Below are 23236 nucleotides of genomic sequence, written 5' to 3'. Positions count from 1 at the left end.
CACCTACAATTCGGCAGGAACCGTCGGTGAAAAGGGCATATCGTCTCTCACTCTCTGGTAGCTCGTTATATGGTGGGGCTTCCTCGGCCCGTGTCACTTGCTCCTCCTCTTCTTCAGAGGATAATCCAAAGGTCTCACCTTCAGGCCAGTTTGTTATAATTTCCAGAATCCCAGGGCGATTCAGGTTTCCAATACGGGCGCGCTGCGTGATCAGGGCGATCCATTTGCTCCACGTGGTGTCGGTGGCGTGATGTGTGGTAGGAACCTTTCCCTTGAACATCCACCCCAGCACCGGTAGTCGAGGTGCCAGAAGCAGCTGTGCTTCAGTACCAATCACCTCTGAGGCAGCTTGGACTCCTTCATAGGCGGCTAAGATTTCCTTCTCTGTGGGAGTGTAGTTGGCTTCGGATCCTCTGTAGCTTCGGCTCCAGAATCCCAGTGGTCGTCCCCGAGTCTCACCCGGCACCTTCTGCCAAAGGCTCCATGACAGACCGTGGCTCCCGGCTGCAGAGTAAAGCACATTCTTCACCTCTGATCCCGTCCTGACTGGGCCAAGGGCTACCGCATGAGCGATTTCCTGCTTGATCTGGGCGAAAGCTTGCTGCTGTTCTGGGCCCCAGTGGAAATCGTTCTTCTTGCGGGTAACCAGGTAGAGAGGGCTCACGATTTGGCTATACTCGGGAATGTGCATCCTCCAGAAGCCTATGGCACCTAGGAAAGCTTGTGTTTCCTTCTTGTTGGTCGGTGGAGACATTGCAGTGATCTTATTGATGACTTCAGTGGGAATCTGACGCCGTCCATCTTGCCACTTCACTCCCAGAAACTGGATCTCTCGAGCAGGTCCCTTGACTTTGCTCCTCTTGATGGCAAAGCCGGCCTTCAGGAGAATCTGAATGATCTTCTCTCCCTTCTCAAAGACTTCTGTTGCAGTGTTTCCCCACACGATAATGTCGTCAATGTATTGCAGGTGTTCTGGAGCCTCACCCTTTTCCAGTGCAGCCTGGATCAGTCCATGGCAAATGGTGGGACTGTGCTTCCACCCCTGGGGCAGTCGGTTCCAGGTGTACTGCACGCCCCTCCAGGTGAAGGCAAACTGAGGCCTGCATTCTGCTGCCAGAGGAATGGAGAAAAAGGCATTTGCAATATCAATGGTCGCATACCATTTTGCTGCCTTGGATTCCAGCTCATACTGAAGCTCCAACATGTCTGGTACGGCAGCGCTCAGTGGTGGTGTGACTTCATTCAGGCCACGGTAATCCACTGTCAGTCTCCATTCTCCGCTGGACTTACGCATGGGCCATATAGGGCTATTAAAGGGTGAACGAGCCTTGCTTACCACCCCTTGGCTTTCCAGCTCACGAATCATCTTATGGATGGGGACCACAGAGTCTCTGTCGGTGCGATATTGCCGACGGTGCACTGTTGCTCGGGCGATCGGCACCTGTTGTTCTTCAACTTTCAGTAGTCCCACAGCAGAGGGGTCGTCTGAGAGTTCAGGCAAGGTACTCAGTTGTCTGATGCCTTCTGTCTCTAGAGCAGCTATGCCAAAAACCCAGCGGTATCCTCTTGGGTCTTTGAAATACCCATTTCTGAGATAGTCTATGCCCAAAATGCATGGGGCCTCTGGACCAGTCACAATGGGGTGTTTCTGCCATTCTTTCCCAGTTAGACTTACTTCAGCTTCCAGTACAGTCAGCTCCTGGGATCCTCCTGTCACCCCAGAAATGGAAATGGGTTCTGCTCCCACGTACCTTGATGGCATCAGAGTACACTGAGCACCCGTATCAACCAGAGCCGTATATCTTTGTGGGTCAGATGTTCCAGGCCATCGGATCCACACAGTCCAGTAGATCCGATTGTCCCTTTCCTCTACCTGGCTAGAGGCAGGGCCCCCCTATTCCTGGTCATGGCATACATTGCTCTCTTCTTGTAAATATGTTTCTGAGGTTCCTTCAAGAGGATCAGTCATATCATCATTCCTGTACCGTCTGGAGTTCTGTGCACGAGAGACCGGAGCAACATTGATTCTAGATGGGCTCTTTGTGGTAGGTGTTTCTCTTTTCAGTTCACGTACCCGGGCTGCTAAGGAGGAGGTGGGTTTTCCATCCCACTTCCTCATGTCTTCTCCATGCTCCCGAAGAAAAGACCAGAGGTTACCTCGGGGTGTGTATCCTCTCTCCCTGGCTGGGGAGCGCCTGCTCCTAATGGCAGAGACTCTCATTGGCTCTGGCTGGATATGGTAAATTTCTTCCTTAAGTTCTTTTTTCAGTTTCTGATGGCCTTCTTCAATCAAGTTCCGGACTTGCTCAGCCAGTCTTGTCTCCACAGACGAGACATGGGTACGAACTGGGGCAGTGACAGTGTCCTCGTAAATTCTTAGTTTATTAGCCAAGACACCTACCCTGTCCTCACCTTCCCTCCATTGCAGTGTTGCCAGGTAACGTGAGTACATCTCGGGTCCAAGCCGTGCAAATCTCAACCACATCCGTGATGTGCACTGGACACCATCTGGGTTTTTAGGAAATCTCTCATCTTCTGAAAAAAGGATTTCCAACACAGCCAATTCCCTCAGGCATCGGATACCTTGTTCTATTGTGTTCCATTTTCCTTGGTGCACTTGGAGGTCTTCTTTACAAAGGTATCTATCCTTCACACTTGTTAGCAGTCGCTGCCAGAGGCTGAGAGGTTCTTGGCTTTTCCCAATCCCCTGGTCAATGACCACATCCCGGGACAATGATCCCAGTTGCCTGGCCTCACTTCCATCCAGAATGGTGTCATTGGCTGCAGCGTCCCAGATGCGGAGCAGCCAGGTCAGGATGGACTCGTTGGTCTGGCGGGTGAATTCCCTTCGCAGGTCACGCAGCTCACCCAGAGATAGAGAGCGAGTGACGATTTCTGGCTCTGTCTCTTCTGCTGATTGTGAAGGTCTTGCTGCACCCTCATCAGTCACTATGCGGACTGATTTGGTCCTTGATTTCTTCTTCTGAACGGGGGCAACTGCTACTGGTTTAGGCTGTTCCGGTTCGGTGATGGTTTGTGTGGAGATGCTGATGGCACCCTTAGTCCTTTTCTCTTCTGTGACAGTCTGCGTAGATGTGGACACTGTTGCCTCACTTTTGGCTTCTTTCTCCTCTGTGACGGTCTGTGTAGATGAGGACACTGTTGCCTTGCCTCTGGTTCCTTTCGCCTCTGTGACACTCTGTGTAGACACTGATATTGTTGCTCTGCTTCTTTTTCCCTCTTCCTCTTCCTTCAGAACACGCTGTATCACACCATGTAGTGTTTTGATTCTAAGCATGGTGCGGGCCGTGCAGAGAAGACAAAGCAGGACTAACAACAACATCATGCTGTCCTTGGCATCCAGAGGGTATTCCATATTTTCAAAAACTGCTGTGTCATGCCTGAAAAGCTGGAAAAAATCATTCTTCACCCCTCCCCACAGGGGCTGGGTGAGATTGTTGAGGCCCCAGATGTAGCATCCTAGACCAGAACAAGAAAACAAAAGTGGGTGTATATTCTGAATAATGTTCATTGCCTCGGAGTTTATCAAGCAATGGACATAATAGACCACTAAAGCGATTTTAGTACCATACCCTGGTCTACGCAGGAGCATTAAGACTGGCAGATAGTACCCCAGTTGTGGAAAAATATAGAGAGATAGATATAAGACACATGTAAGCATGTTGAGCATCATAGCGAACAGGTGTCTTCTTCAATACAAAATTGTAATTCTGACTTTTCTCAGTGTCTTGGGCCCCACGTTGGGCACCAAAAAATGTAGTAGTTTGAAGACAAAACAAATGAGAGGCTCCAAGTCAGAGATACAATTTAATAGGAAAAAAAAAAAAAAAAGAAAGAAAGTAAAATAAAATAGATGCAATAATACAAAAGACCACTGACAGAGTCAGAATACAACCTGAGCGAAGTGATGGAAGCAGTTCAGATGAGGTGGTCTTCCTGAAGCAGTGATCCTGTAGAAAGGTCTGGTAGCTCGGGTCCTCTGGGAATCCAGTGGGTAAGCGCCCCTCTGGTGTTCAGAGTCTCAGCTTATATCTAGGCTGGAATGCTTGGTTTCTCCCTCTGGGCGGAGCATCCCACAATGGGATGGTGAGTCATGTGATAAGGCCTGATGGGCCCATTAACAGGAGGTAGTGCAGGAGGGGGTTATCTGTGAGCTGTGTAGCAAAGGTGCTGATGGGCCCATTAACAGAAGATAAGCCAGAGTGGAGGAGGCAGGGAGCACTGCCTCACCTGGTTTCAACAGTTCATGAAGATGGTGATAGAATATACTTCAACCCAGGACATGCTGCCAGAGCCGGGCGGGCCTCGGGGACAGGGAATGGACACGGGGGGACAGCAAAGGCCGGCGGGGCTGCGGGGATGCTGGTGCTGGGGCCAGCGCCGGCACGGAGCTTCGGCCGCAATTGACCCGGAGGGAACCGCTGGGCAAAGGCTCCATTTCAGCCTTTCTTTCCTCACGGCTGCGAAACGACCGAAATAAAAGGAGAACCAGCAGGGCCCGGCCCCTTCTCCTTCGGGAGGAGCTCCACGCCTGGGGCCGGGAGGGGCCCTGAGGGGCCGGGAGGGGCAATGAAGGGCCATGAAGGGCTGTCGGGGGCCAGGAGAGGTTCTGTGTAGCCAGGAGGGGTTTGAGGGGCCGTGAGGAGCCTCAGCCCCGGCAGCAGCGGGGTCCCACCGTGTCCCCAGGGCAGGGCAGCCGTGAGGGGCCGCGAGTGCAGACGTGGCAGCAGAGCGGGCTTGGGGCACCTCCGGGAGGGGATGAGAGCCTTCCCCAGCTCCAAACCACACCAAACCCACCACTAACAGGATTTCCCATCTTTAGAATCCACTGGCAACTTGGAGTCGACTGAACCGTTTAATCCCAGTGGAAAATGCAAGGGAATTTTCCTAATGACTTACATCCAGCCTTGGTTAATCGTGTCTAAGATTTAAAAATCTGACCAGTGAAAAGTAACACTAATAAATAATAAGAACAATAGCAAGAAATAAACTCCCAAATCCCAACACTCAGCACCACACCAAAATGACCAACCTCATTTTTCTTTACTAGCACAAGGTTCATGAAAACAAATGCTGTTAACTTTCTCCACCTCACATCTTCCCCACCAGACAAATGAGGCCGTTTGCAGTGTTTAATACAAGTCACAATGGAGGGCTGGAGGGAAGAACGGGGAGACACTACCAATTTACATGTCAAACCCAGCGGTCCAGCTTCAAAGTGGAGAGAATAAAATGGAATGGGGGCAGGGGCTGGTCAGATGTTCCTCTAAAGGATGGCAAAATCACCTCCAAGTGAACAGGAGGGGAAAATCAATCCCTATAAACCACCCAGGGTGTTCAGGGACTCAGCTGTGAGGAGCTGGACATGGACAGAGGCATCTGGAACAGTTCTTTCCTCAGGCTGAGCTCTCCAGCCTGGCCCTGAAGTCAATCAAGTGCTTTCCCAGAGCATTCCATGGTTGCCAACCACCCTTCAAGATGTGGCTCACAGGAGCAGAGAACCTTTCTCAAGGTTCTGAGCAGAAAAAGTGGCAAGAGATGCCCAATTCCGAGCTCTGTTTAAAAACCTGGAAAATAAAAATCAGTTGAACCCTGAAGCCCAGCGGTGGCTCCCAGAATCTCAGAGCCAAGGGAAAACGGGAAAGGCTTTTTACAAGAACCAACGCTGAAGAGCTCCCAGATGAATGTGTGTGACATTTTGAGAGGCTTCCAATTTTCCACAGTTTTCCTTGAATTGTTGAAATTGATTTTGCCTTTGCCTCCTCTTGCACTAAAGGAGCCTCATTTCAGCAGCCAGGAAGGCAAAGCTCATTCCTGGCCCCGGCTGCTGCTGTCCGTGCAGCATTTCCATCCCTCCTGTGGCCTCTTCCCTCAGGGTCCCCAGCAGCAGCAGCAGCTGCCGGAGCAGCACATGGAAGCTGCAGATGGAAGTGCTGCCCACCCCAGCCTGAAGCTGCACAAGGATCCTGCTGCCAGGAACCCCAATATTCCCTCCCAGGGGCCCTGCAAACAGTCACCAATTTTCAGAAGAGCAGTGTGGACAGCAGCTGCACCTGGCCGTTATCCTCTATGAAAGGAAGAAAAAAAGACCTCAGCATCGGCTGCTCGGGGCTCAGCTGGGCGTGAGCCTGCAAACCCACAGGGCACCAAGTGTTTGGTGGGCACACAGTGGCCGTGGCTGGGGGCACAGAGCCTTGCATGGTCAGAGAGTGGCAGGAGCACCGCAACCAGCTGCAGGGCGACAGGGCTGGGTCTCAGCATGTCCTTGTCCAAAACTGCAAAGCTGAGCATCACGGCCGTCATCCTGACTGACTGTTCATCTGTGTCCCGCAGGAGCTCCACAAAATGTTCAGTCAGGGGCCACACTTTTTTGGCCTGTGAGGAACACAAGTCGTGAAACGCCGCCCTGGTGCCAACAGGGCCCAGAGGCCAAAGGCCTGTCCCGAGGTACTCGGGCAGCCGAACCAGGAGGCAGGAGAGCTGGGAGCAGCTGCCTGAGCTCTCGAAGCCCAGCCAAGCCCAAGCGACTGCATTCCCCAGCTCAGCTCCAGCCACTGCCCCCTTGTCACCATTGAGGGAGGGATCCTCAGTGAGCTCGAGAAGGGCCCTGAGTGCAAGGTTACACCTTTCCCTGCACTCACTCCGCAGGTGCTTTGGGGGAGCGCCAGAGCAGCCGGCTGGCAGGAACATGGCAGCTCCCCAGGGGCTGCTTGTGGCCTCTGACACCCAATTCCTCAGGGCTTCCCACCAGCCCAGCCCCTCAGAGTCTCCCCCAGCCCGGCCAGCCTGCCCGGCAGCAGAGGCGCAGCCCCACAGCAGCTCCAGAGGAGCCCGATCAAGAGGCACCGCGGAGCCCTCAGCAATCCGGCCAGCAGCACACGGGCAGGAGGACACAGACGGCGGTTCCTGGCTGGCACAGGGCTTGTGGCCATCTCCAGGCTCCGGCCTCGCAGGGATGCCCACAGCTCCGGCCCCCGCCCACGCGCTCTCTCGGCAGTGCAAAGGCTTCCGCAGGACCACCGAGGGCCGAGGGGCTTCTGGCCATTTTCCCTGCAAGGCTGCACGCCTGGGCAGCTTGCTGAGCACAAAGCACCCTTTTCCCCCTCTTCCCCTGTGCACCCAGGGCAGCAAAAGAAAAATCCTGGGAGTCCGTGTATTGTAACACATATCCTATATTTATATACTGAAGAAAAAAAAGAAGAAAAGAAGAATCCTGTAGAAGAAGAAAATCCCCGCTGGCTCAGTTGGCCCCAGCAGGCAGAGTGTCCCAGATCAGCTCTCCGCAGAGCTCCAGCAGCGCAGCCAGCCCAGGCCCGACAGTCGAGGCCGTGTCTTCCGTGCCCTGCGGAGCTGATCTCGCAGCTTCCGCAGGATGGAGTACGGAGCTCTCTGGACTGCCCGGAGGACCAAGGCTGTTTCAATGGCCAGGTTTCTGATGGCAGGGCTGCTGTCATCTGCCGTGTCTTCAAGGGCTGCAAGACAGAGGAACACGGGGCCATAGCCCTGATCAGCAGGGACCCGAGGAGAGCCCCCTGCCAGGGCCAGCCCAGCCCGCTCTTGCCATGGCCACGAGGGAGCAGGGACCAAGGGGATTGAAACATTAATTTTGAAGAATTACAGACTTTAACTGGATATTGCTGAAGTAAGACAGATAGACTTCCCTTTTGATAAGCAGAAGCCGGATTTAAGGAACTGATAAATCATGGGGCCTGTCAACTTATGTTTGTGTGTTCTGAATAATCAATAGGCTTCAAGAAGGACAATGAATTCAGAAATCAAATACTCCTGGGAAAACAGGATTCAGTTGTCACGCAACGCGAAAAGGTTAAAAAGTCAAAGCGAAGAAGACTCACTTACTTCATCATTTTGAGACCCCGCCCCATAAAAAAGACCACCGACCCATTTCAAAGAACAAACCACGCATGCTTAATAGCTTTTGGCTAATTACCATAGGAAGCGGGGAATGGGAGGTACTAAAGTCATGAATATACATTTGTGTTTTGGGTATTCAATCCTTCTGTACATCAAAAGACCCTGTGATCTTCTGTGAGCGCGCGTGTGTTCGGGAGCTATCCCGCACGCTGCCCGGCGTCGTAATTAAACATACACTTTCTAACTCTAAACTGCTGGAGAGTCTTTTGTCCGTCATTGTTGGATATCGGCATTAGGGCGATATTCCTATTTTTTTTAATAATTCAATAGAACACCCCAAATTGCCCAATATGGACCCCAAATTTCCAAGAATTAGCTGTATAGAGCCAAAAATTCACAAAAATTTCCTTTATGGGCCCCAAAACTCCACTATAGAGGTGCCAAGACTCCCCCAGACCCCCTTACATCCCATGCAGAGAACCCCAGATCCCCTATAGGGTCCCCCAGGCGCCCCCGGACCCTCTATCGAGCCCCTATATATCCCCTCAGACCCCCCTGGGGACCTCCAGACCCCCCCAGACCCCCCAAATCCCCCACAGACACCCAGACCCCATTTAGGGACGCCCGGACCCCCTTTACGGACCCTCTACAGAGCCCCCAGACCCCGATAGAGCCCCGAGACCCGCCCAGCCCCCTTTAGGGATCCCCAGACCGCCCTAAAGCCCCTACAGACCGCCCCAAATCTCCTGCAGATCCCCCATAAAATCCTCTAAGGAGACTTCCAGGTCCCCCCAGACCCCTATAGATCCCCTAGAGATCCCCTATAGATCCCCCATTGCCCCACCGTAGGTCTCGGACACGCCGGAGCCGGCTCGGGGAACCCGGAATAAAGATGGCGGCGCCCGGGAGAGCCACCTCTGGGTAATGTACGCATGCGCTCGAGGGAACGCGCCAGCAGATGGGCGGGACCCAAGGGAAAGGAGGCGTGGCCAATGAAAGGGCGGGGAACGAATGGAACGAGGCGGGGTCAGAGAAAGGGCGGGAACTGGGAGGGGAAAGGGGCGGGGTCCAGGAAACGGCGGGAATTCTGAGGGGAAATGGGCGGGGTCAGGGGAACGCGCGGTCCTAAAAGGGCCCGGTTTGGCTTAAAATCACCCAAAAGACCCTAAAATCTCCGGCACCATGACCGAGACCGACACCAGAAACGGCACCGAGACCGAGACCGACACCGGAACCGAGACCGGCACCGCTCCGGGACCCGCACTGTGGGACCGACACCGAAACCGGCACTTGAACTGGTACCGGAACCAAGACTGAGACCGACACCGGCACTGGGACCGGCGCCGGGAGTGCTTCGGAACCGGCACCGGCACCAGGACTGCTCCAGGACTGCGGCCAGAACCCAGACCGGGAGCGCTCCGGGATGGAGACCGAGACCGGCACCGGAACCAGCACCGAGACTGGCACCGCTCCGGGACCAAGACTGGGATTGGCACTGGGAGCACTCCGGGACCAAAAACGGCACCGGCACCGCTCCGACACCGAGATTGAGACCAGGACTGAAACTGGAACCGGCACTGGCACCGAGACTGGCACCGCTCCGGGATCGAGATCGGCACCGCGACCGGAATCAGCACCGGGAGCGCTCCGGGACCGAGACTGAGACCGAGGCTGAAACAGGGACCGGGATCGGACCCGGAATCGCTCCGGGATCGGCTCCAGGATCGCTCCGGGACCGCCGCGTTCGCTCCGGGGAGTTTTGGCCGCGCCCCCGGGCGGGACTGGGAGGGACGGGGAGGTTGCCCTGGGCCGGGCGGGACCGCCTCGGTTCGCATCGTTCCGAGGCGGCCACCCCGCTCCAGATGATCCCAGTCTCTATGGTTCTGATCCAGATGGTCCAGCCTGTGAAATCCCAGTCCATGTGATCCCAGTCTGTAAAATCCCAGTCCATGTGACCAAGAACTCTCCAAGTGTGATTTACTCTCAAACCACATCCCACCCACCCAGCCCCACACAATCCCGATCCCAACATCCGCCCACAAAAATATCCCCAAACCCAGGGACCCCCCCCGGGATATTTGGGGCGAGCTCCCCCTCCCCGGGCACCTGCGGGATGGGGGCGATGATCCCGGCGGTGCCGCCCGTTCAGGGAGCGCTGGAGCCGCCGCTCCCTCCGCTCGTCTTCTCCTCCCGCTCCTGCTGCCGCTGCGCCTCTTCCTCCCTCCCTCCTCCTCCTCCCCCGGGCCCGGGCCCGGCCTGGGAGGGCGGGGCCAAGGAAAGGGCGGGAACTGGGATGGGAAAGGGGCGGGGTCAAGGGGACGCGCGGTCCTAAAACCGCCCGAGTTCGCTTAAAATTGCCAATTGTGCCGAAAATCCACCGTAAATCCACCAGGTTTAGCTTCAAATCATCCAAATGGGCCAAAAATCTCCGGGAACGGGACCGGGACCGAGACAAGATCAGCACCGGAACCCGGAGCAACACCAAGGCTGAGACCGTCACCGCAACTGAGACCGGCCCCGCACAGGCACCGGCACTGGGACCGACACCGAAACCGGCACCAGAACTGGTACCGGGACCAAGACTGAGACCACGACCGACAATGCGACCGGCGCCGGGAGCGCTCCGGAACCGGCCCCGGGAAGGCTCCAGGACCGCGGCCAGAACCGAGACCGGCAGCGCTCCGGGACAGACCGAGACCGGCACCGGAACCAGCTCCGAGACTGGCGCTGATCCGAAACCGAGACTGAGACCGAGCCCGAAACCGGGACGGGGATCGGACCCGGAATCGCTCCGGGATCGCTACGGGACCGCCGCGCTCGCTCCGGGGAGTTTTGGCCGCGTCCCCTAGCGGGACTGGGAGGGACTGGGAGGGACTGGGCGGTTCCCCGGGGCCGGGCGGGACCGCCTCGCTTCGCATCGTTCCGATGCAGCCATCCCAGTCCATGTGATCCCAGTTCGTATGATCCCAGCCTCCATGGTTCTGATCCAGATGGTCCAGCCTGTGAAATCCCAGTCCATGTGATCCCAGTCTGCACAATCCCAGTCTGCACAGTGCCAGTCTCTAAAATCGATGCTGTTTTACACCACAACGACACAGATTCTGATCTTCAGAAGGCTGAAAATGACTCCTTTAGTTTTTCGAATGTGTCTCCCTTAGTATTTTACACAGACCAATCTGATTGGTGACAAAAAGACAAACCTCGTCAATCACATTGTTCAGAGCAGAGGGACATCAAGAAGTCCCTCCTAGGAAAAGGAATGAAAAACAATGCTACAGTTTTTAGAAAAACACTCCTCTTGTTTACAGAAAACTCCCTGAGAAAAGAATTTCACAAAACCAAAAGATCTCAGGCACGAAAGCAGGGCTACAATCTCTCTTGGCTTTTGCAGTACAAAGAGAGGGAGAAGAGAAAATAATTAAGGTCTAATCAAAAGGATAATCGGCAAGGTGACTTCCCAACACGGAACACAGGGAATGTGGGTCACCAGGGCTCTGCCCAATGTGGCTCCACCAGCGGGGGCTGGAGCTGGAGCCAAGCTCGAAGCTCTTTCTGCACTGGGGGCACTGGCAGGGCTTTCCTGATGGTGCCTTTGTTGGTGTTGGGTCAAGGCTGAGCTCTGTGAGAAGCTCTTCCCACACTGGGGACACTCTTGGGGCCCTCCCTGGTGTGGATGCGCCGGTGGATGATGAGGTTGGAGTTGTGCCTGAAGCCCTTCCTGCAGTCGGGGCAGCGGAAGGGCCTCTCCTCTGTGTGTGTCTGCTGGTGTTCAAGGAGCAGGGTGCTGGTCACAAACCCCTTCCCACACTGGGAACACTTGTAGGGCCTCTCCCCAGTGTGGATCCTCTGGTGGATAATCAGGTTGGGTGTGTGCCTAAAGCTCTTCCCACATTCCCCACATTCGTAGGGCCGTTCTCCTGTGTGGATCCTCTGGTGGCTGATCAGGCGGCACCGCCAGCTAAAGCTCTTCCCACATTCCCCACACTCAAAGGTTCGTTCCCCGGCGTGGGTCATCTGGTGATGGATCCGGTTGGACCCCATGCTGAAGCTCTTCCCACATTTCTCACTCTCATTGAGTCGTTCCCTGGTGTGGATCTTCTAGTGCTGGATGAGGTGTAAGCTCCGCTTGAAGCCCTTCCTGCAGTCGGGGCAGTGGAAGGGCCTCTCCTCTGCATGTGTCTGCTGATGTTCAAGCAGCAGGGTGCTGGTCACAAACCCCTTCCCGCACTGGCAACACTTGTAGGGCCTCTCCCCAGTGTGGATCCTCTGGTGGAACCTCAGGCTGCCGCTCTGCCTGAAGCCCTTCCCACACTCCCCACACTTGTACGGCCTTTCCCCAGTGTGGATGTTCTGGTGCTGGATCAGGTGGATTCTCTGGCTGAAGCTCTTCCCACATTCCCCACATTCGTAGGGCTGTTCTCCTGTGTGGATCCTCTTGTGGCTGATCAGGCGGCACCGCCAGCTAAAGCTCTTCCCACATTCCCCACACTCATAGGGTCGTTCCCTGGCGTGGGTCCTCTGGTGATGGATCCGGTTGGACCTCACGCTGAAGCTCTTCGCACATTTCTCGCTCTCATCGAGTTGTTCCCTGGTGTGGATCTTCTGGTGCTGGATGAGGTGTGAGCTCCGCTTGAAGCCCTTCCTGCAGTCAGGGCAATGGAAGGGCCTCTCCTCCGTGTGCGTGCTCTGGTGCACGAGGAGATAAGTGCTGGTCTGAAACCTCTTCCTGCATTGATCACACTCGTAGGGCCTCTCCCCACTGTGGGTCATCTGGTGACGGATCAGGTGGGATTTATGGCTGAAGCTCTTCCCACATTCCCCACACTCATACGGCTTTTCTCCGGTGTGGATCCTCTGGTGGCAGATCAGGTGGCACCGTCGGCTGAAGCTCTTCCCACACTCCCCACACTCGTAGGGTCTCTCCCCAGTGTGGGTCCTCTGGTGGCGGAGCAGGTCGCTCTGCCAGCGGAAGCTCTTCCCACACTCGGAGCACTTGTGGGGCTTCTCCCCATCACGAAGCTGCTCATGGACCACCAGCTCTGAGCTTTGGCTCCATCTCCGGCCTCTCCAGGGCCTCTCCCCAGTGTGGATTTTTAGGTGCAAGCTCAGGCTGGCTCTGTGGCTGAAGCCCTTCCCACATTCCCCACACTTGTACGGCCTTTCCCCAGTGTGGATGTTCTGGTGCTGGATCAGGTTGATTTTCTGGCTGAAGCTCTTCCCACATTCCCCACACTCGTAGGGCCGTTCCCCGGTGTGGGTCCTTTGGTGGAGGATCAGGTGGGAGCTCCGGCTGAAGCTCATCCCACATTCCCCACACTTGTAGGGCCTTTCCCCAGTGTGGATTCTATGGTGAAAGATCAGCCTGGACCTCAGACTGAAGCTCTTCCCACATTCCCCACACTCATAGGGTCTCTCTCCGGTGTGGATGCTTTGGTGGCTGATCAGACTTGAACTCTGGATGAAACTCTTCCCACATTCCCTACACTCACAGGGCCTCTCCCCAGTGTGGATCTTTTGGTGTAGCCTCAGGTTGGCTCTCTGCCTGAAGCCCTTCCCACATTCTTCACACGTGTACGGCCTTTCCCCAGTGTGGATGTTCTGATGCTCAGTCAGGGTGGCTGTCTCTGTGAAGCTTTTCCCACATTCCCCACACTCGTAGGGTCGTTCCCCTGTGTGGAACATCTGGTGGCGGAGTAGGCTGGACCTCTGGCTGAAGCTCATCCCACATTCCCCACACTCGTAGGGCTTCTCCCCAGTGTGGATCCTTTGGTGGAAGTTCAGGTTGGCTCTGTACCTGAAGCCCTTCCCACACTCCCCACACTTGTACGGCCTTTCCCCAGTGTGGATGTTCTGGTGCTGGATCAGGTTGATTCTCTGTCTGAAGCTCTTCCCACATTCCCCACGCTCGTAGGGCCGTTCACCTGTGTGAATCCTTTGGTGGCAGATCAGGCTGTTGGCCTGGCTGAAGCTCTTCCCACACTCGGAGCACTTGTGGGGCTTCTCCCCATCACGAAGCTGCTCGTGGACCACCAGCTCTGAGCTCTGGCTCCATCTCCGGCCGCCTTCCCGGCCCGGCCTGGCTCTTTCCTCCTCACATCCTCGCCAGCTGCGTTTGCAGCCCCTCCTCCTCAGGGATCTCCGGCCCTTTTCCTCCCCGTTGCATTCCTGCACCGTGGAGCCGCTCAAAACGGCCTCTGCCACGAGCTTCTGCCGCGGGGATTTGTCCTCCCTGCTCTCCATGCTCGGCTCCTTGTCTGGGGGAGGAAGGACAAGGACAGGATGGGATTTGCCTCCGTGTCACAGGGAAGGGGAAGGAGATCCCCCGTCTGCTCGGTGCCCGCCCTCCCCGGGCTGCGGCGAGTCCCAGGAACCCGAAAAGCTCCCCCCTCTTCTGTCTCCCACCTACGGATACTGGGAGTGACTGGGCTTACACTGGGAGCAGCCACTTCCAGCACCGCGACTCCCGAACCCTCTTCCCGGCCATCCCGCCCCTCCAGCCCCTAACGGGGTCCCGGCAATCCCAGGCGTTCCCCCGCCTCTCGGGCTCCCCGCTTTGCGGTTCTGGGCTCTCCTCTCTCTGGGCTCCCGCTCAGGGAAGCGGCGGCTCTCCCGGGCTCCCCAAACCCGGTGTTCCCCCGCCCCCCGCCCCGGCTCTGCCGACACCGGGACACCCCAAAAACACCTCCCGGGGAGCCCCCGATGTCCCCCCGAGGGGCATCTGCTGCTCGGCTTTGGATCCCCGCGAGCTCCAAACATCCCCCCAACAAACCCCAAACCCAGGGACCCCCCGGGATATTTGGGGTGAGCTCCCCCTCCCCGGGCACCTGCGGGATGGGGGGCGATGATCCCGGCGGTGCCGCCAGTTCAGGGAGCGCTGGAGCCGCCGCTCCCTCCGCTCGTCTTCTCCTCCCGCTCCTGCCGCCGCTGCGCCTCTTCCTCCCTCCCTCCTCCTCCTCCCCCGGGCCCGTGCCCGGCCTGGGAGGGCGGGGCCAAGGAAAGGGCGGGAACTGGGAGGGAAAGGGGCGGGGTCAGGGACAGGGCGGGAATCGTGAGGGCAATGGGCGGGGCCGAGGGGACGCGCGGTCCTAAAAAGGCCCGGTTCGAACGAAAAGCATTCAAACGGGCCTGAAATTGTCTAAAGAAGCCTAAAATCCACCCTTACACCGATCAGGTTTGGCCTCAAATCACCCTAAGAGGCCTGCAATCCCCACAAAGTGGCCTAAAATCACCCAAAGGGCACTAAAAGCCACCCTATAGCCACAGGGTTTGGCCTGAAATCAGCCACTTGGGGATAAAATCATCCAAAGGGGTCTAAAACCAGCCAATGCGGCCTAAAATTGCCAAACGTGGTTTCAAACCCACACAAAATGGCCAAGAATCCCCTCAAATCTCCTAAAAGGCTGTGAGATCCTCCCTGAAAATACCGGGTGTGGCCTAAAATCAACAAAATGTACCTGAAGTCCACCCTAAAATCTAACAGATTTCAACTAAATTCACCCAAATGGGACTAAGCCCCACCGAAATGGGCCTAAAAACCATTCAAAGGGATCAGAAATCCACCCTAAAACTGCCCAGTTTATCTTAAAATCACTCAAATGGGACTAAACCCCACCAGATTTTGCCTAAAATCAGACAAAGGGGCCCAAAATCCACACTAAAAGGCTCAAAACCCCACCCTAAACCTGCCCAGTTTGGCCTAAAATTACCCAAACCCGCCTAAAATCTCCGGGACCTGGACCCAGACCAAAATCAGCACCAGAAGCGGCACCAGCACCAGGAGTGAGACCGACACCGGATCCGAGACTGGCTCCGAGAGCGGCACCGCTGCAGGACCGGGACCGGAACCGACAGCAGCACCCGCAGCGGCGCTGCACAGGCACCGGGACTGCGGCCGAGACCGGGACGGAAACCGGCACCAGAGCTGCCACCGGGACAAGACTGAGACCGGGACCGCAACCGGCAAAAAACGGCCCAAAAGTCACCAAACACGCCCCTAAAGAGACCGACAGTGCCTGAAAGGTGCCGGAAAATGGCCACAAAATGGCCCCCAAATGACCAAAACCTGACTAGAAATGCCCCTGAAATTGCAAAACATATCTCAAAATGATTCAAAGCGTGACCAAAAATGACCCAAGAGTGACAGAAAATTGCCCAAAATGCCGCAGGATGGGGGAGAGCCCGGAGAGACACAGAATTCCAAAAAATTTTTAAAAAAATCAACCCAAAATTGCATGAAAAAGGAAAATTATTTTTTAAAAATCCTGAAAAAAGCCTCAAAATAGCTCAAAAAAGAAAAAAAGCCAGAAAATGCCTGCAAAACTTCCAGTAATATTCCCAAATTTTCCCAGACTACCCAGAATTTCCCAAATTCCCCAAAATTCCCCAGAAATTCAACCAAACTCCATCAAAAATCACCCCGAAAATGAAAACAAACAAGCCAAACAAACCCTTCAAATGCTCAGAAATATTTTTTAAAATCCCTCAAAACTCCACAAAAATTCCCTGAAAACTCCCCAACTCCTCAGATTTCTCAAAATTCCCAACATATAACCCAAAGAAGCCCCCAAATAACAACAGAAAACAGTCTAAAAATGCAAAAACACCACCCCAAAATTCCTAAAAATATTTTAAAAATCCCCGAAAGCACCCAGAAAGTCCCCCAAAATCCAAAGAAAATTTCCCGAAACTTCCACAAGTCACAGAATTCCTGAAATCCTTGACAATTGCCAAAATTTCCTACACGTGCTCTCGATGAAGTGGTGCAGCAGGCAGGACTTGCTCGTGCCGGTGCTGCAGATCACCAAGAACTGCCGGAACTTCCCACATTTGGTATCAAAATTCCCCAAAATCCCCTCTAGAGATCCCAAAATTCCCACACTTGGACCCAAAGTCCCTGCTTTTGGATCCAAAATTCCCCCAAAATTCCCCTCAAAATTCCCAATAGAGGCCCCAAAATTCAAAAAAGTTCCCAATAGAAAACCCCAAATTGCCCCATTTGGACCTCTACATTTCCAAGAATTCCCTGTACAGAGCCCAAAATTCCCTCCAAGGATCCCAAAATTTCCCTACAGAGATCCCAAGACCCTCCCCAAACCCTCTATATGCTCCCCCAGGCTCCTATAGAAGCCCTATAGACCCACCCCAAACCCCTTTTAGGGACCCCCGCAGATCCCCTATAGACCCCCCAGACCCCCCCTAAATCCCCTATAGAGACCCCCAGACCCCTTCCCAATCCCCTGTGGGACCCTCCCCCCCAGCCCCTTTTAGGAAGCCCCAAGCCCTCCCCAAATCCCCTGCAGAGACCCTGAGATCCCCTAAATGGACCCTCAGACCCCTTCCAGGGACCCCCAGGCCCTCCCAAAATCCCCTAGGGAGACCCCCAGATCCCCTAGAGAGACCCCCAGGCCACGCTGAACCCTCTCGAGATCCCCTATATATCCCCTGGAGCCCCCTCAGAGCCCCTTTGGGGACCCTCAGACCGCCCCAAAACCCCACACAGGGACCCACGGACACCCCCACACCTCCCCGGAGCCGCTACAGGCTCCCCCAGATCCCCGACAGACCCCCCAAGCCCCGGAAAGGCCACCCAGACCCCAATAATCCCCAAAAGAGACCCCCAGAGCCCCGGACTTAGGGACGCCCCGAGCCCCTTTACGGACCCCTACGGACCCTCTATAGACCCCTCAGACCCCTATGGAGCCCCTATGGCCCCCCAAACCCCCTTTAGGGACGCCCAGACCGCCCTAAATCCCCTATGGACCCCCTTAAACCCCTTACAGACCACCCACTAAACCCCCTAAAGACACCCCCAGGTCCCCCCAGACCCCTAGAGATCCCCTAGAGATCCCCTAGAGATCCCCTAGAGATCCCCTATAGATCCCCTAGAGATCCCCCACTGCCCCACCGTAGGTCTCGGACACGCCGGAGCCGGCTCGGGGGACCAGGAACAAAGATGGCGGCGCCCGGGGGAGCCACTTCTGGGTCATCTGCGCATGCGCTGGACGGAACGTGCCAGTAGATGGGCGAAACCCAAGGGAAAAGAGGCGTGGCCAATGAAAGGGCGGGGAACGAATGGAACGAGGCGGGGTCAGAGAAAGGGCGGGAACTGGGAGGGGAAAGGGGCGGGGCCAAGGGGACGCGCGGCCCTAAAACCGCCGGGTTTGCCCTGAAATCACCCAAAATGCGCCTAAAAGTCTCCAAAGGGGCCTCAAATCCACCCTAAACCCGATCAGGTTTGGCCTCAAATTATCCAAATGGGATTAAAATCCCCACAAAGTGGCCTAAAATTACCCAAAGGGCACTAAAATACACCCTAAATCTCCATGGTTTGGCCTCAAATCAGCCCAATGGGGTTAAAAGAATCCAAAGGGCTCTAAAATCCAACCAAGGGGCCTAAAATTGAACAAACTGGTTTAAAAAAAAACCCCACACAAAATAGCCTGAAATCACTCTTAAATCTCCCAAATGGGTGTAAAATCCAAACTGAACGTACCCGGTTTGGCCTAAAATCAACCAAAAAGATCTAAAATCACCCAACATGGCCTGAAAGCCACACAAAAGGACCTAAAGTCACCAGAGAAGGACTTTGTTTGACATGTAATTATCCAAAGAGGCTGAAAATCCACTCATAAGGACCAAAAATAACCAAAAAGAAGGGGCCTAAAATCTCCCACGCACACCTAAGATCCACCCATGTGGGGCGAAAATCATTCAAAGGGACTTAAAATCCACCAAAAATATCCCAGTTTATCATAAAATCACCCAAATGAGCCGAAACCAGACCCGAATGGGCCTAAAATCATCTAAAGGGATAAAAAATCCACCCTAAAGCCCACCAGATTTGGCCCCAAACCACCCAAAGTTATCTAAAATCCACCCAACACGGAACACAGGGAATGTGGGTCACCGGGGCTCTGCCCAATGGGGCTCGTCCAGTGGGGGCTGAAGCTGGAGCCGAGCTCGAAGCTCTTTCTGCACTGGGGGCACTGGCAGGGCTTTCCTGATGGTGCCTTGGTTGGTGTTGGGTCAAGGCAGAGCTCTGTGAGAAGCTCTTCCCACACTGGGGACACTCTTGGGGCCTCTCCCCGGTGTGGATGCGCCGGTGGATGATGAGGTTGGGGTTGTGCCTGAAGCCCTTCCCGCAGTCGGGGCAGCGGAAGGGCCTCTCCTCTGTGTGTGTCTGCTGGTGTTCAAGGAGCTTGCTGCTGACCCGAAACCCCTTCCCACACTGGGAACCCTCGTAGGGCCTCTCCCCAGTGTGGATCTTTTGGTGCAAGCTCAGGCTGGCTCTGTGGCTGAAGCCCTTCCCACATTCCCCACACTTGTACGGCCTTTCCCCAGTGTGGATGTTCTGGTGCTGGATCAGGTTGATTCTGTGGCCGAAGCTCTGCCCACATTCACCACTCCTGCTCTGGCCATCTGTGAGGTGATGATGTAACTGGAGAAGCTCCAGTCCAGAGGAGGAGCTATGAAACCTGGTTCTGGGGTGGAGTGGCGACATGGACTAAATTCACGCTCCTTTGATGCAGGGCATGCCCTGAAGTTGGATGGGCTGCCTGCATCTCCCAGCTGAGCATCACCTTCCGTCTCCTGCTGCCGCTCAGCAGCTTTTCACCAATCCAGGGGTTGGGATGTATTTGTTGCATCAGCAACTCATCAAAGAAAACTTGTTTTGCAGTCACACGTACGTTTCAGATTGTTTTATTCCCGAGCATCCCTGACAACTAAACACTGAGCTTTTGTTGTGCCTGAAGGCAAGTGAAGCAGCAGCATGGTGACCGAGGCTGGGACACGCGACCACCGTGCCAATTGCCCGGAGCGCCGTCAGGCAGTGCCGGGATCCCGGCTGCGGTTCTGGTCCCCACAACGGAGGAATCGCAGCCCCTGCCTCAGAGCCTGTCAGAAAGGCACCCAAGTGAGAGCAGAGGGAGGGCAGCCTTCCAGTCTCTCTTGGGCATGGCCACAAAGCAGCCCCTGCTTCTCCTTCCTCCGCCTGTGTTTGGGGTGTGCTGACGGCAGCGCCAGCCAGGTTGTGCTCTGTGTTCCAAAGGCTGTGGAGAGCGGGCATGAAAAGTGCTGTGTGCACAGCGGAGAGTCCTGGAAGGTGCTGGCAAGAGCGTCCTGCGGGAACAGGGCTCTGGTCTCTGGCCGGGAACAGCCTGGTTTTGCTGCTGTGAGCGCAGGCAGGAGTGGAGGCAGGTGAAGAGGCAGCGGGCGGCTTGTGTTTGTAGAGGGCCTGGGGCTGCATGTGCGAACCTCCACCTGGAATCACACTGGGGGGAATACGAGCTAGAGCTGGAGCGCCTGGCCAGAAAGGACCAGAAGGAATTCAGCCTTGCCAGGGTTTCTTAGGAGTGTGTTGGTGTTCCCCAGGAAAGTTCCCAATGTGGGGAAACGCCTCTGGGGAAAAGAGGCTTGCTTCTCAAGGAAAGCACTTTCCATGGAGCTCCCAGTGAGGAAGGTGCAAGTGTCCCCCTTTAGCTGTCTGTGGTCCTTTCAGTCCTTGAGGCCCGTGGCACTTGGCAGATGGAGAAGGGAAGGGAGAAGGCTGTGAAGAGCAGGTTTGGAATCCACCTGAACCTGCAGAGACCAAGGCAAGCACCTGCAGCAGGGTGTGTTACCCCCACTGTGGACACAGGTGTGAGCAGGAGCATCTCTGAACAGCTGCGAGCCCCAAAGCTGTCTTGGAGAGCTGTGAATTCAAAGGCCTTCATGCACACACGTCTCACATCTTACCTGTCTGCTGTGTTTCAACTCTTGGCAATATGCATTTCTGTTTTGCTCGCTGGAAGCGGCTCCGGCCCAGAGGGCCAGCACCGAGCTGGGCTGTGTGGGCCAGGCGGCACGGAGAGTCTTGGCTGATCTTGCTGTGTCCGTGGCCTCAGAAAAGGCTTGGAAGGTTTGCCTCCCAAGGCGCCCTCTCATCGGCTCTTCCTGTGCATCTTGGAGAGAACAAGGCAGGCGTTTCTGGCAGCTGGGCATTAGCAGGCCTTCAAATGGGGGCGTGTTGTGGAGCAGGCCCAGCTGAGACACCCTGAGAGGAGCCCAGCGCTCCTTGCCCCTCTCTGCAGACACGTGAGCCTTGTCTGCTGTCGGGATGACCCCGGCTGTGTCAGGGGGTGCTGCTACGTGGACACGAGACAGCCGGTCCTGTCCCGCTGGGTCCCAGCAGTGCATCGCAGCAGTCCTGCATCCCCGTCAGGATGCCGGCCAAGAGAGGTCCTGCAAGCTGAGGCAGCTGAGTTGAAGCTTGCGCGGGTGCCTACAGGTCAAGGCCAAGGGTGTTCCCTCAGGATAGAGCAGTGCTGAGGGGTCTCTAGAATTCAAAGAAATCAGCAGACAAATGCATCGTCCGCCAGAAGCTCTTTTATTGGCAGGAGGGAAGGGGTCTGCACTCCACCACAAGGCTTCTTTGCCTCGTCTAAATTTCAGTGGTTTTATGTAGGAATTCTATTAAAAATACCATCCATCTTTACACTGCTGAGGTGATTGGATAGGCAGGGGGTTTACAAAGAAATCCATTGTGTCAGATTCCTAGACTTGAAGCTAATGTCCACCTGCTGGCCAGGATCGGTCTCAGCGCACCAAAGCAGCTCGTCTTCCTCATCCCTTGCCTGCACAGGGCTGATTCTGTGGCCGCCCTTAGGTCTTCTGGAAGGTTATGTCTAAAGCTTTTTGTCAAGTCACTCTCCTGTCATGCTAGGCTTCCAGGTTTTTCTTATGTTAACTGGTGCTAAGTACTTAAGGATATCTGTGCTAAGTACTCTTTGCTTCTCTAAATTGCCTGTGCTTCCTTCCATCAAACAAAGGCCTTGTTTCATTCCTAAATGTGCCTGATGCCGCCCAGGTCTTTTGGCACCGCTTGCTTTCCTGTGACATGTTCTACCTCCCCCGAGAGTAAAGAGGGAGCTGGAGAAGGAGCTTGCCAGGCTGCTCTCCATCCTTTAGCAGCAGTCCTGGTGAAGTGGACAAGTCCCAGCTGAGCACAAACGTGCAAATGGAAGAGCCGTGCGCAGGAAGGGTCGGCGGGAAGAATGATCCAGGAACCGATGGCCTGGCAGCCTGAGCTCGCTACCGGGGAAGGCCTTGGAGCACATCGTCCTGAGTGCCATCCCACGGCACGTGCAGGGAACCAGGGGGTCTGCTGGAAGACGGGAAAGCTCTGCTGAGGGATGGAGACACCTGGGGGACTTGGCAGGGTGCTGGCGAAGGAGTTGTCTGGAAGGTGAGAGGTTGAGGCTGGAATTGGAGTCAGTTTGAAGGCAGCATCTGTGGTTTAGCACAGCTTTGGTTATGGAGGACAGAAGGAATAGCTGGGACTTTTTCTGTTCGTGGTCCTGCTTCTCGTGCAGAGAAGAGGGGAGAGCTGTACTTTCTCGGTCACTTAGGTATCTGTAGCAGGATAGGGAGGATTAGCCCTCCTGCAGTCTACTCATTTGTTTGGGCTACTTTTGTAACACTGAGTGGACTTTCACTTGCTGGAGAGCCTTTATTCCTTAAGAGAATTAGGTTCTTATCATCATCCCTTCAGAGAAAAATGTTCAAAACCAAAGCAAGGCCTTTCTTTTGCCCCTGTGTAGTCTTATGTTTTGTACAGTGACATTCAATGGATGACCTTAAGGCAAATGTGTTGCTGCTTTGAGATGGCAAGGAAACTTCCAAACCTATCACCTTCTCAGGCCATTCCCATGAATTTAGGAAGTTAGCAACTTTTTGGAACTAGAGTTGAGCAATGGGACGTAAAGCTTTCCTGAACTGAGCATTCTTAAATGCCGGATCCTTCTATGCCATCGCTGCCAGGGTGATTTTGTGCTGCAGGAAATTACTCCAATGAGAAAACAATTTCAGCATGGAGTAACAGCTTCTGACAAGAGACCAAGTGTTGCCAGCAGCTGCTCCAGGTGCTCCTGCTAACATCCCCTGGAGGAAGGAGCACAGCCCCCAATGCACCTGGGCTTTGGCTGCCCTGTGGCAGAGAAGCCCCCCGGGGCACAGGTCTCTGGGGCAGGAGATGACACCAGCACTGCCAGGGCTCAGGGGGTGGCAGCTCTGCTTGTGCGGGGACTCTGCCACACCTGCCGGTTTCAGCGCTCCCCTGGCCCCAGGGGTCAGAGCAGCGCTGGTGCCCTGGCCCACACGTTCCTCGTCTGTGTCACACCTGCGGGTTTAGGACGGCCACCGGCCGAGACGTGTCCCAAGGAGGCCGTGCCACCTTCTGTGCAAGGCCCCGTGCCCTTCCCGCTGCAGCTGCGTCGGCAGCCCTGGGGGCTCCTTCTGCTGCCCTGAGCCCGCAGAGCAGGGCAGCGTTTGCCCGTGGTTTGAGGCGCTCCGAAAGATCCTGTCT

The 23236-nt window shown here is 55.3% G+C and overlaps 1 protein-coding gene across 1 annotated transcript in view; it reads right to left on the bottom strand.

The window, feature by feature from the left end:
• Nucleotides 1-11649: 11649 nt before the first annotated feature.
• LOC136303427 (zinc finger protein 850-like) overlaps nucleotides 11650-23236 on the bottom strand; it is a gene marked incomplete at its 3' end in the record, with an annotated part of 418758 nt that continues 407171 nt past the window's right edge. Inside the window, exons 7-10 of the mRNA XM_066207097.1 lie at nucleotides 19020-19249; nucleotides 12587-13939; nucleotides 11999-12334; nucleotides 11650-11830 (exon numbers count right to left, since the gene is read on the bottom strand). Of these exons, the coding sequence (XP_066063194.1) occupies nucleotides 11650-11830; nucleotides 11999-12334; nucleotides 12587-13939; nucleotides 19020-19249 (2100 nt within the window). The remainder of the gene's footprint in view (nucleotides 11831-11998; nucleotides 12335-12586; nucleotides 13940-19019; nucleotides 19250-23236) is intronic.

Source organism: Chamaea fasciata, unplaced genomic scaffold (genome assembly GCF_029207755.1).
Source record: "Chamaea fasciata isolate MVZ Bird 193981 ecotype frontalis unplaced genomic scaffold, bChaFas1.0.hap1 SCAF_33, whole genome shotgun sequence".
In the NCBI taxonomy this organism is placed as follows: domain Eukaryota; kingdom Metazoa; phylum Chordata; class Aves; order Passeriformes; family Sylviidae; genus Chamaea; species Chamaea fasciata.
The sequence above is the reverse complement of the archived record's forward strand: the minus strand, read 5'-3'. Positions and strand labels throughout refer to the sequence as shown.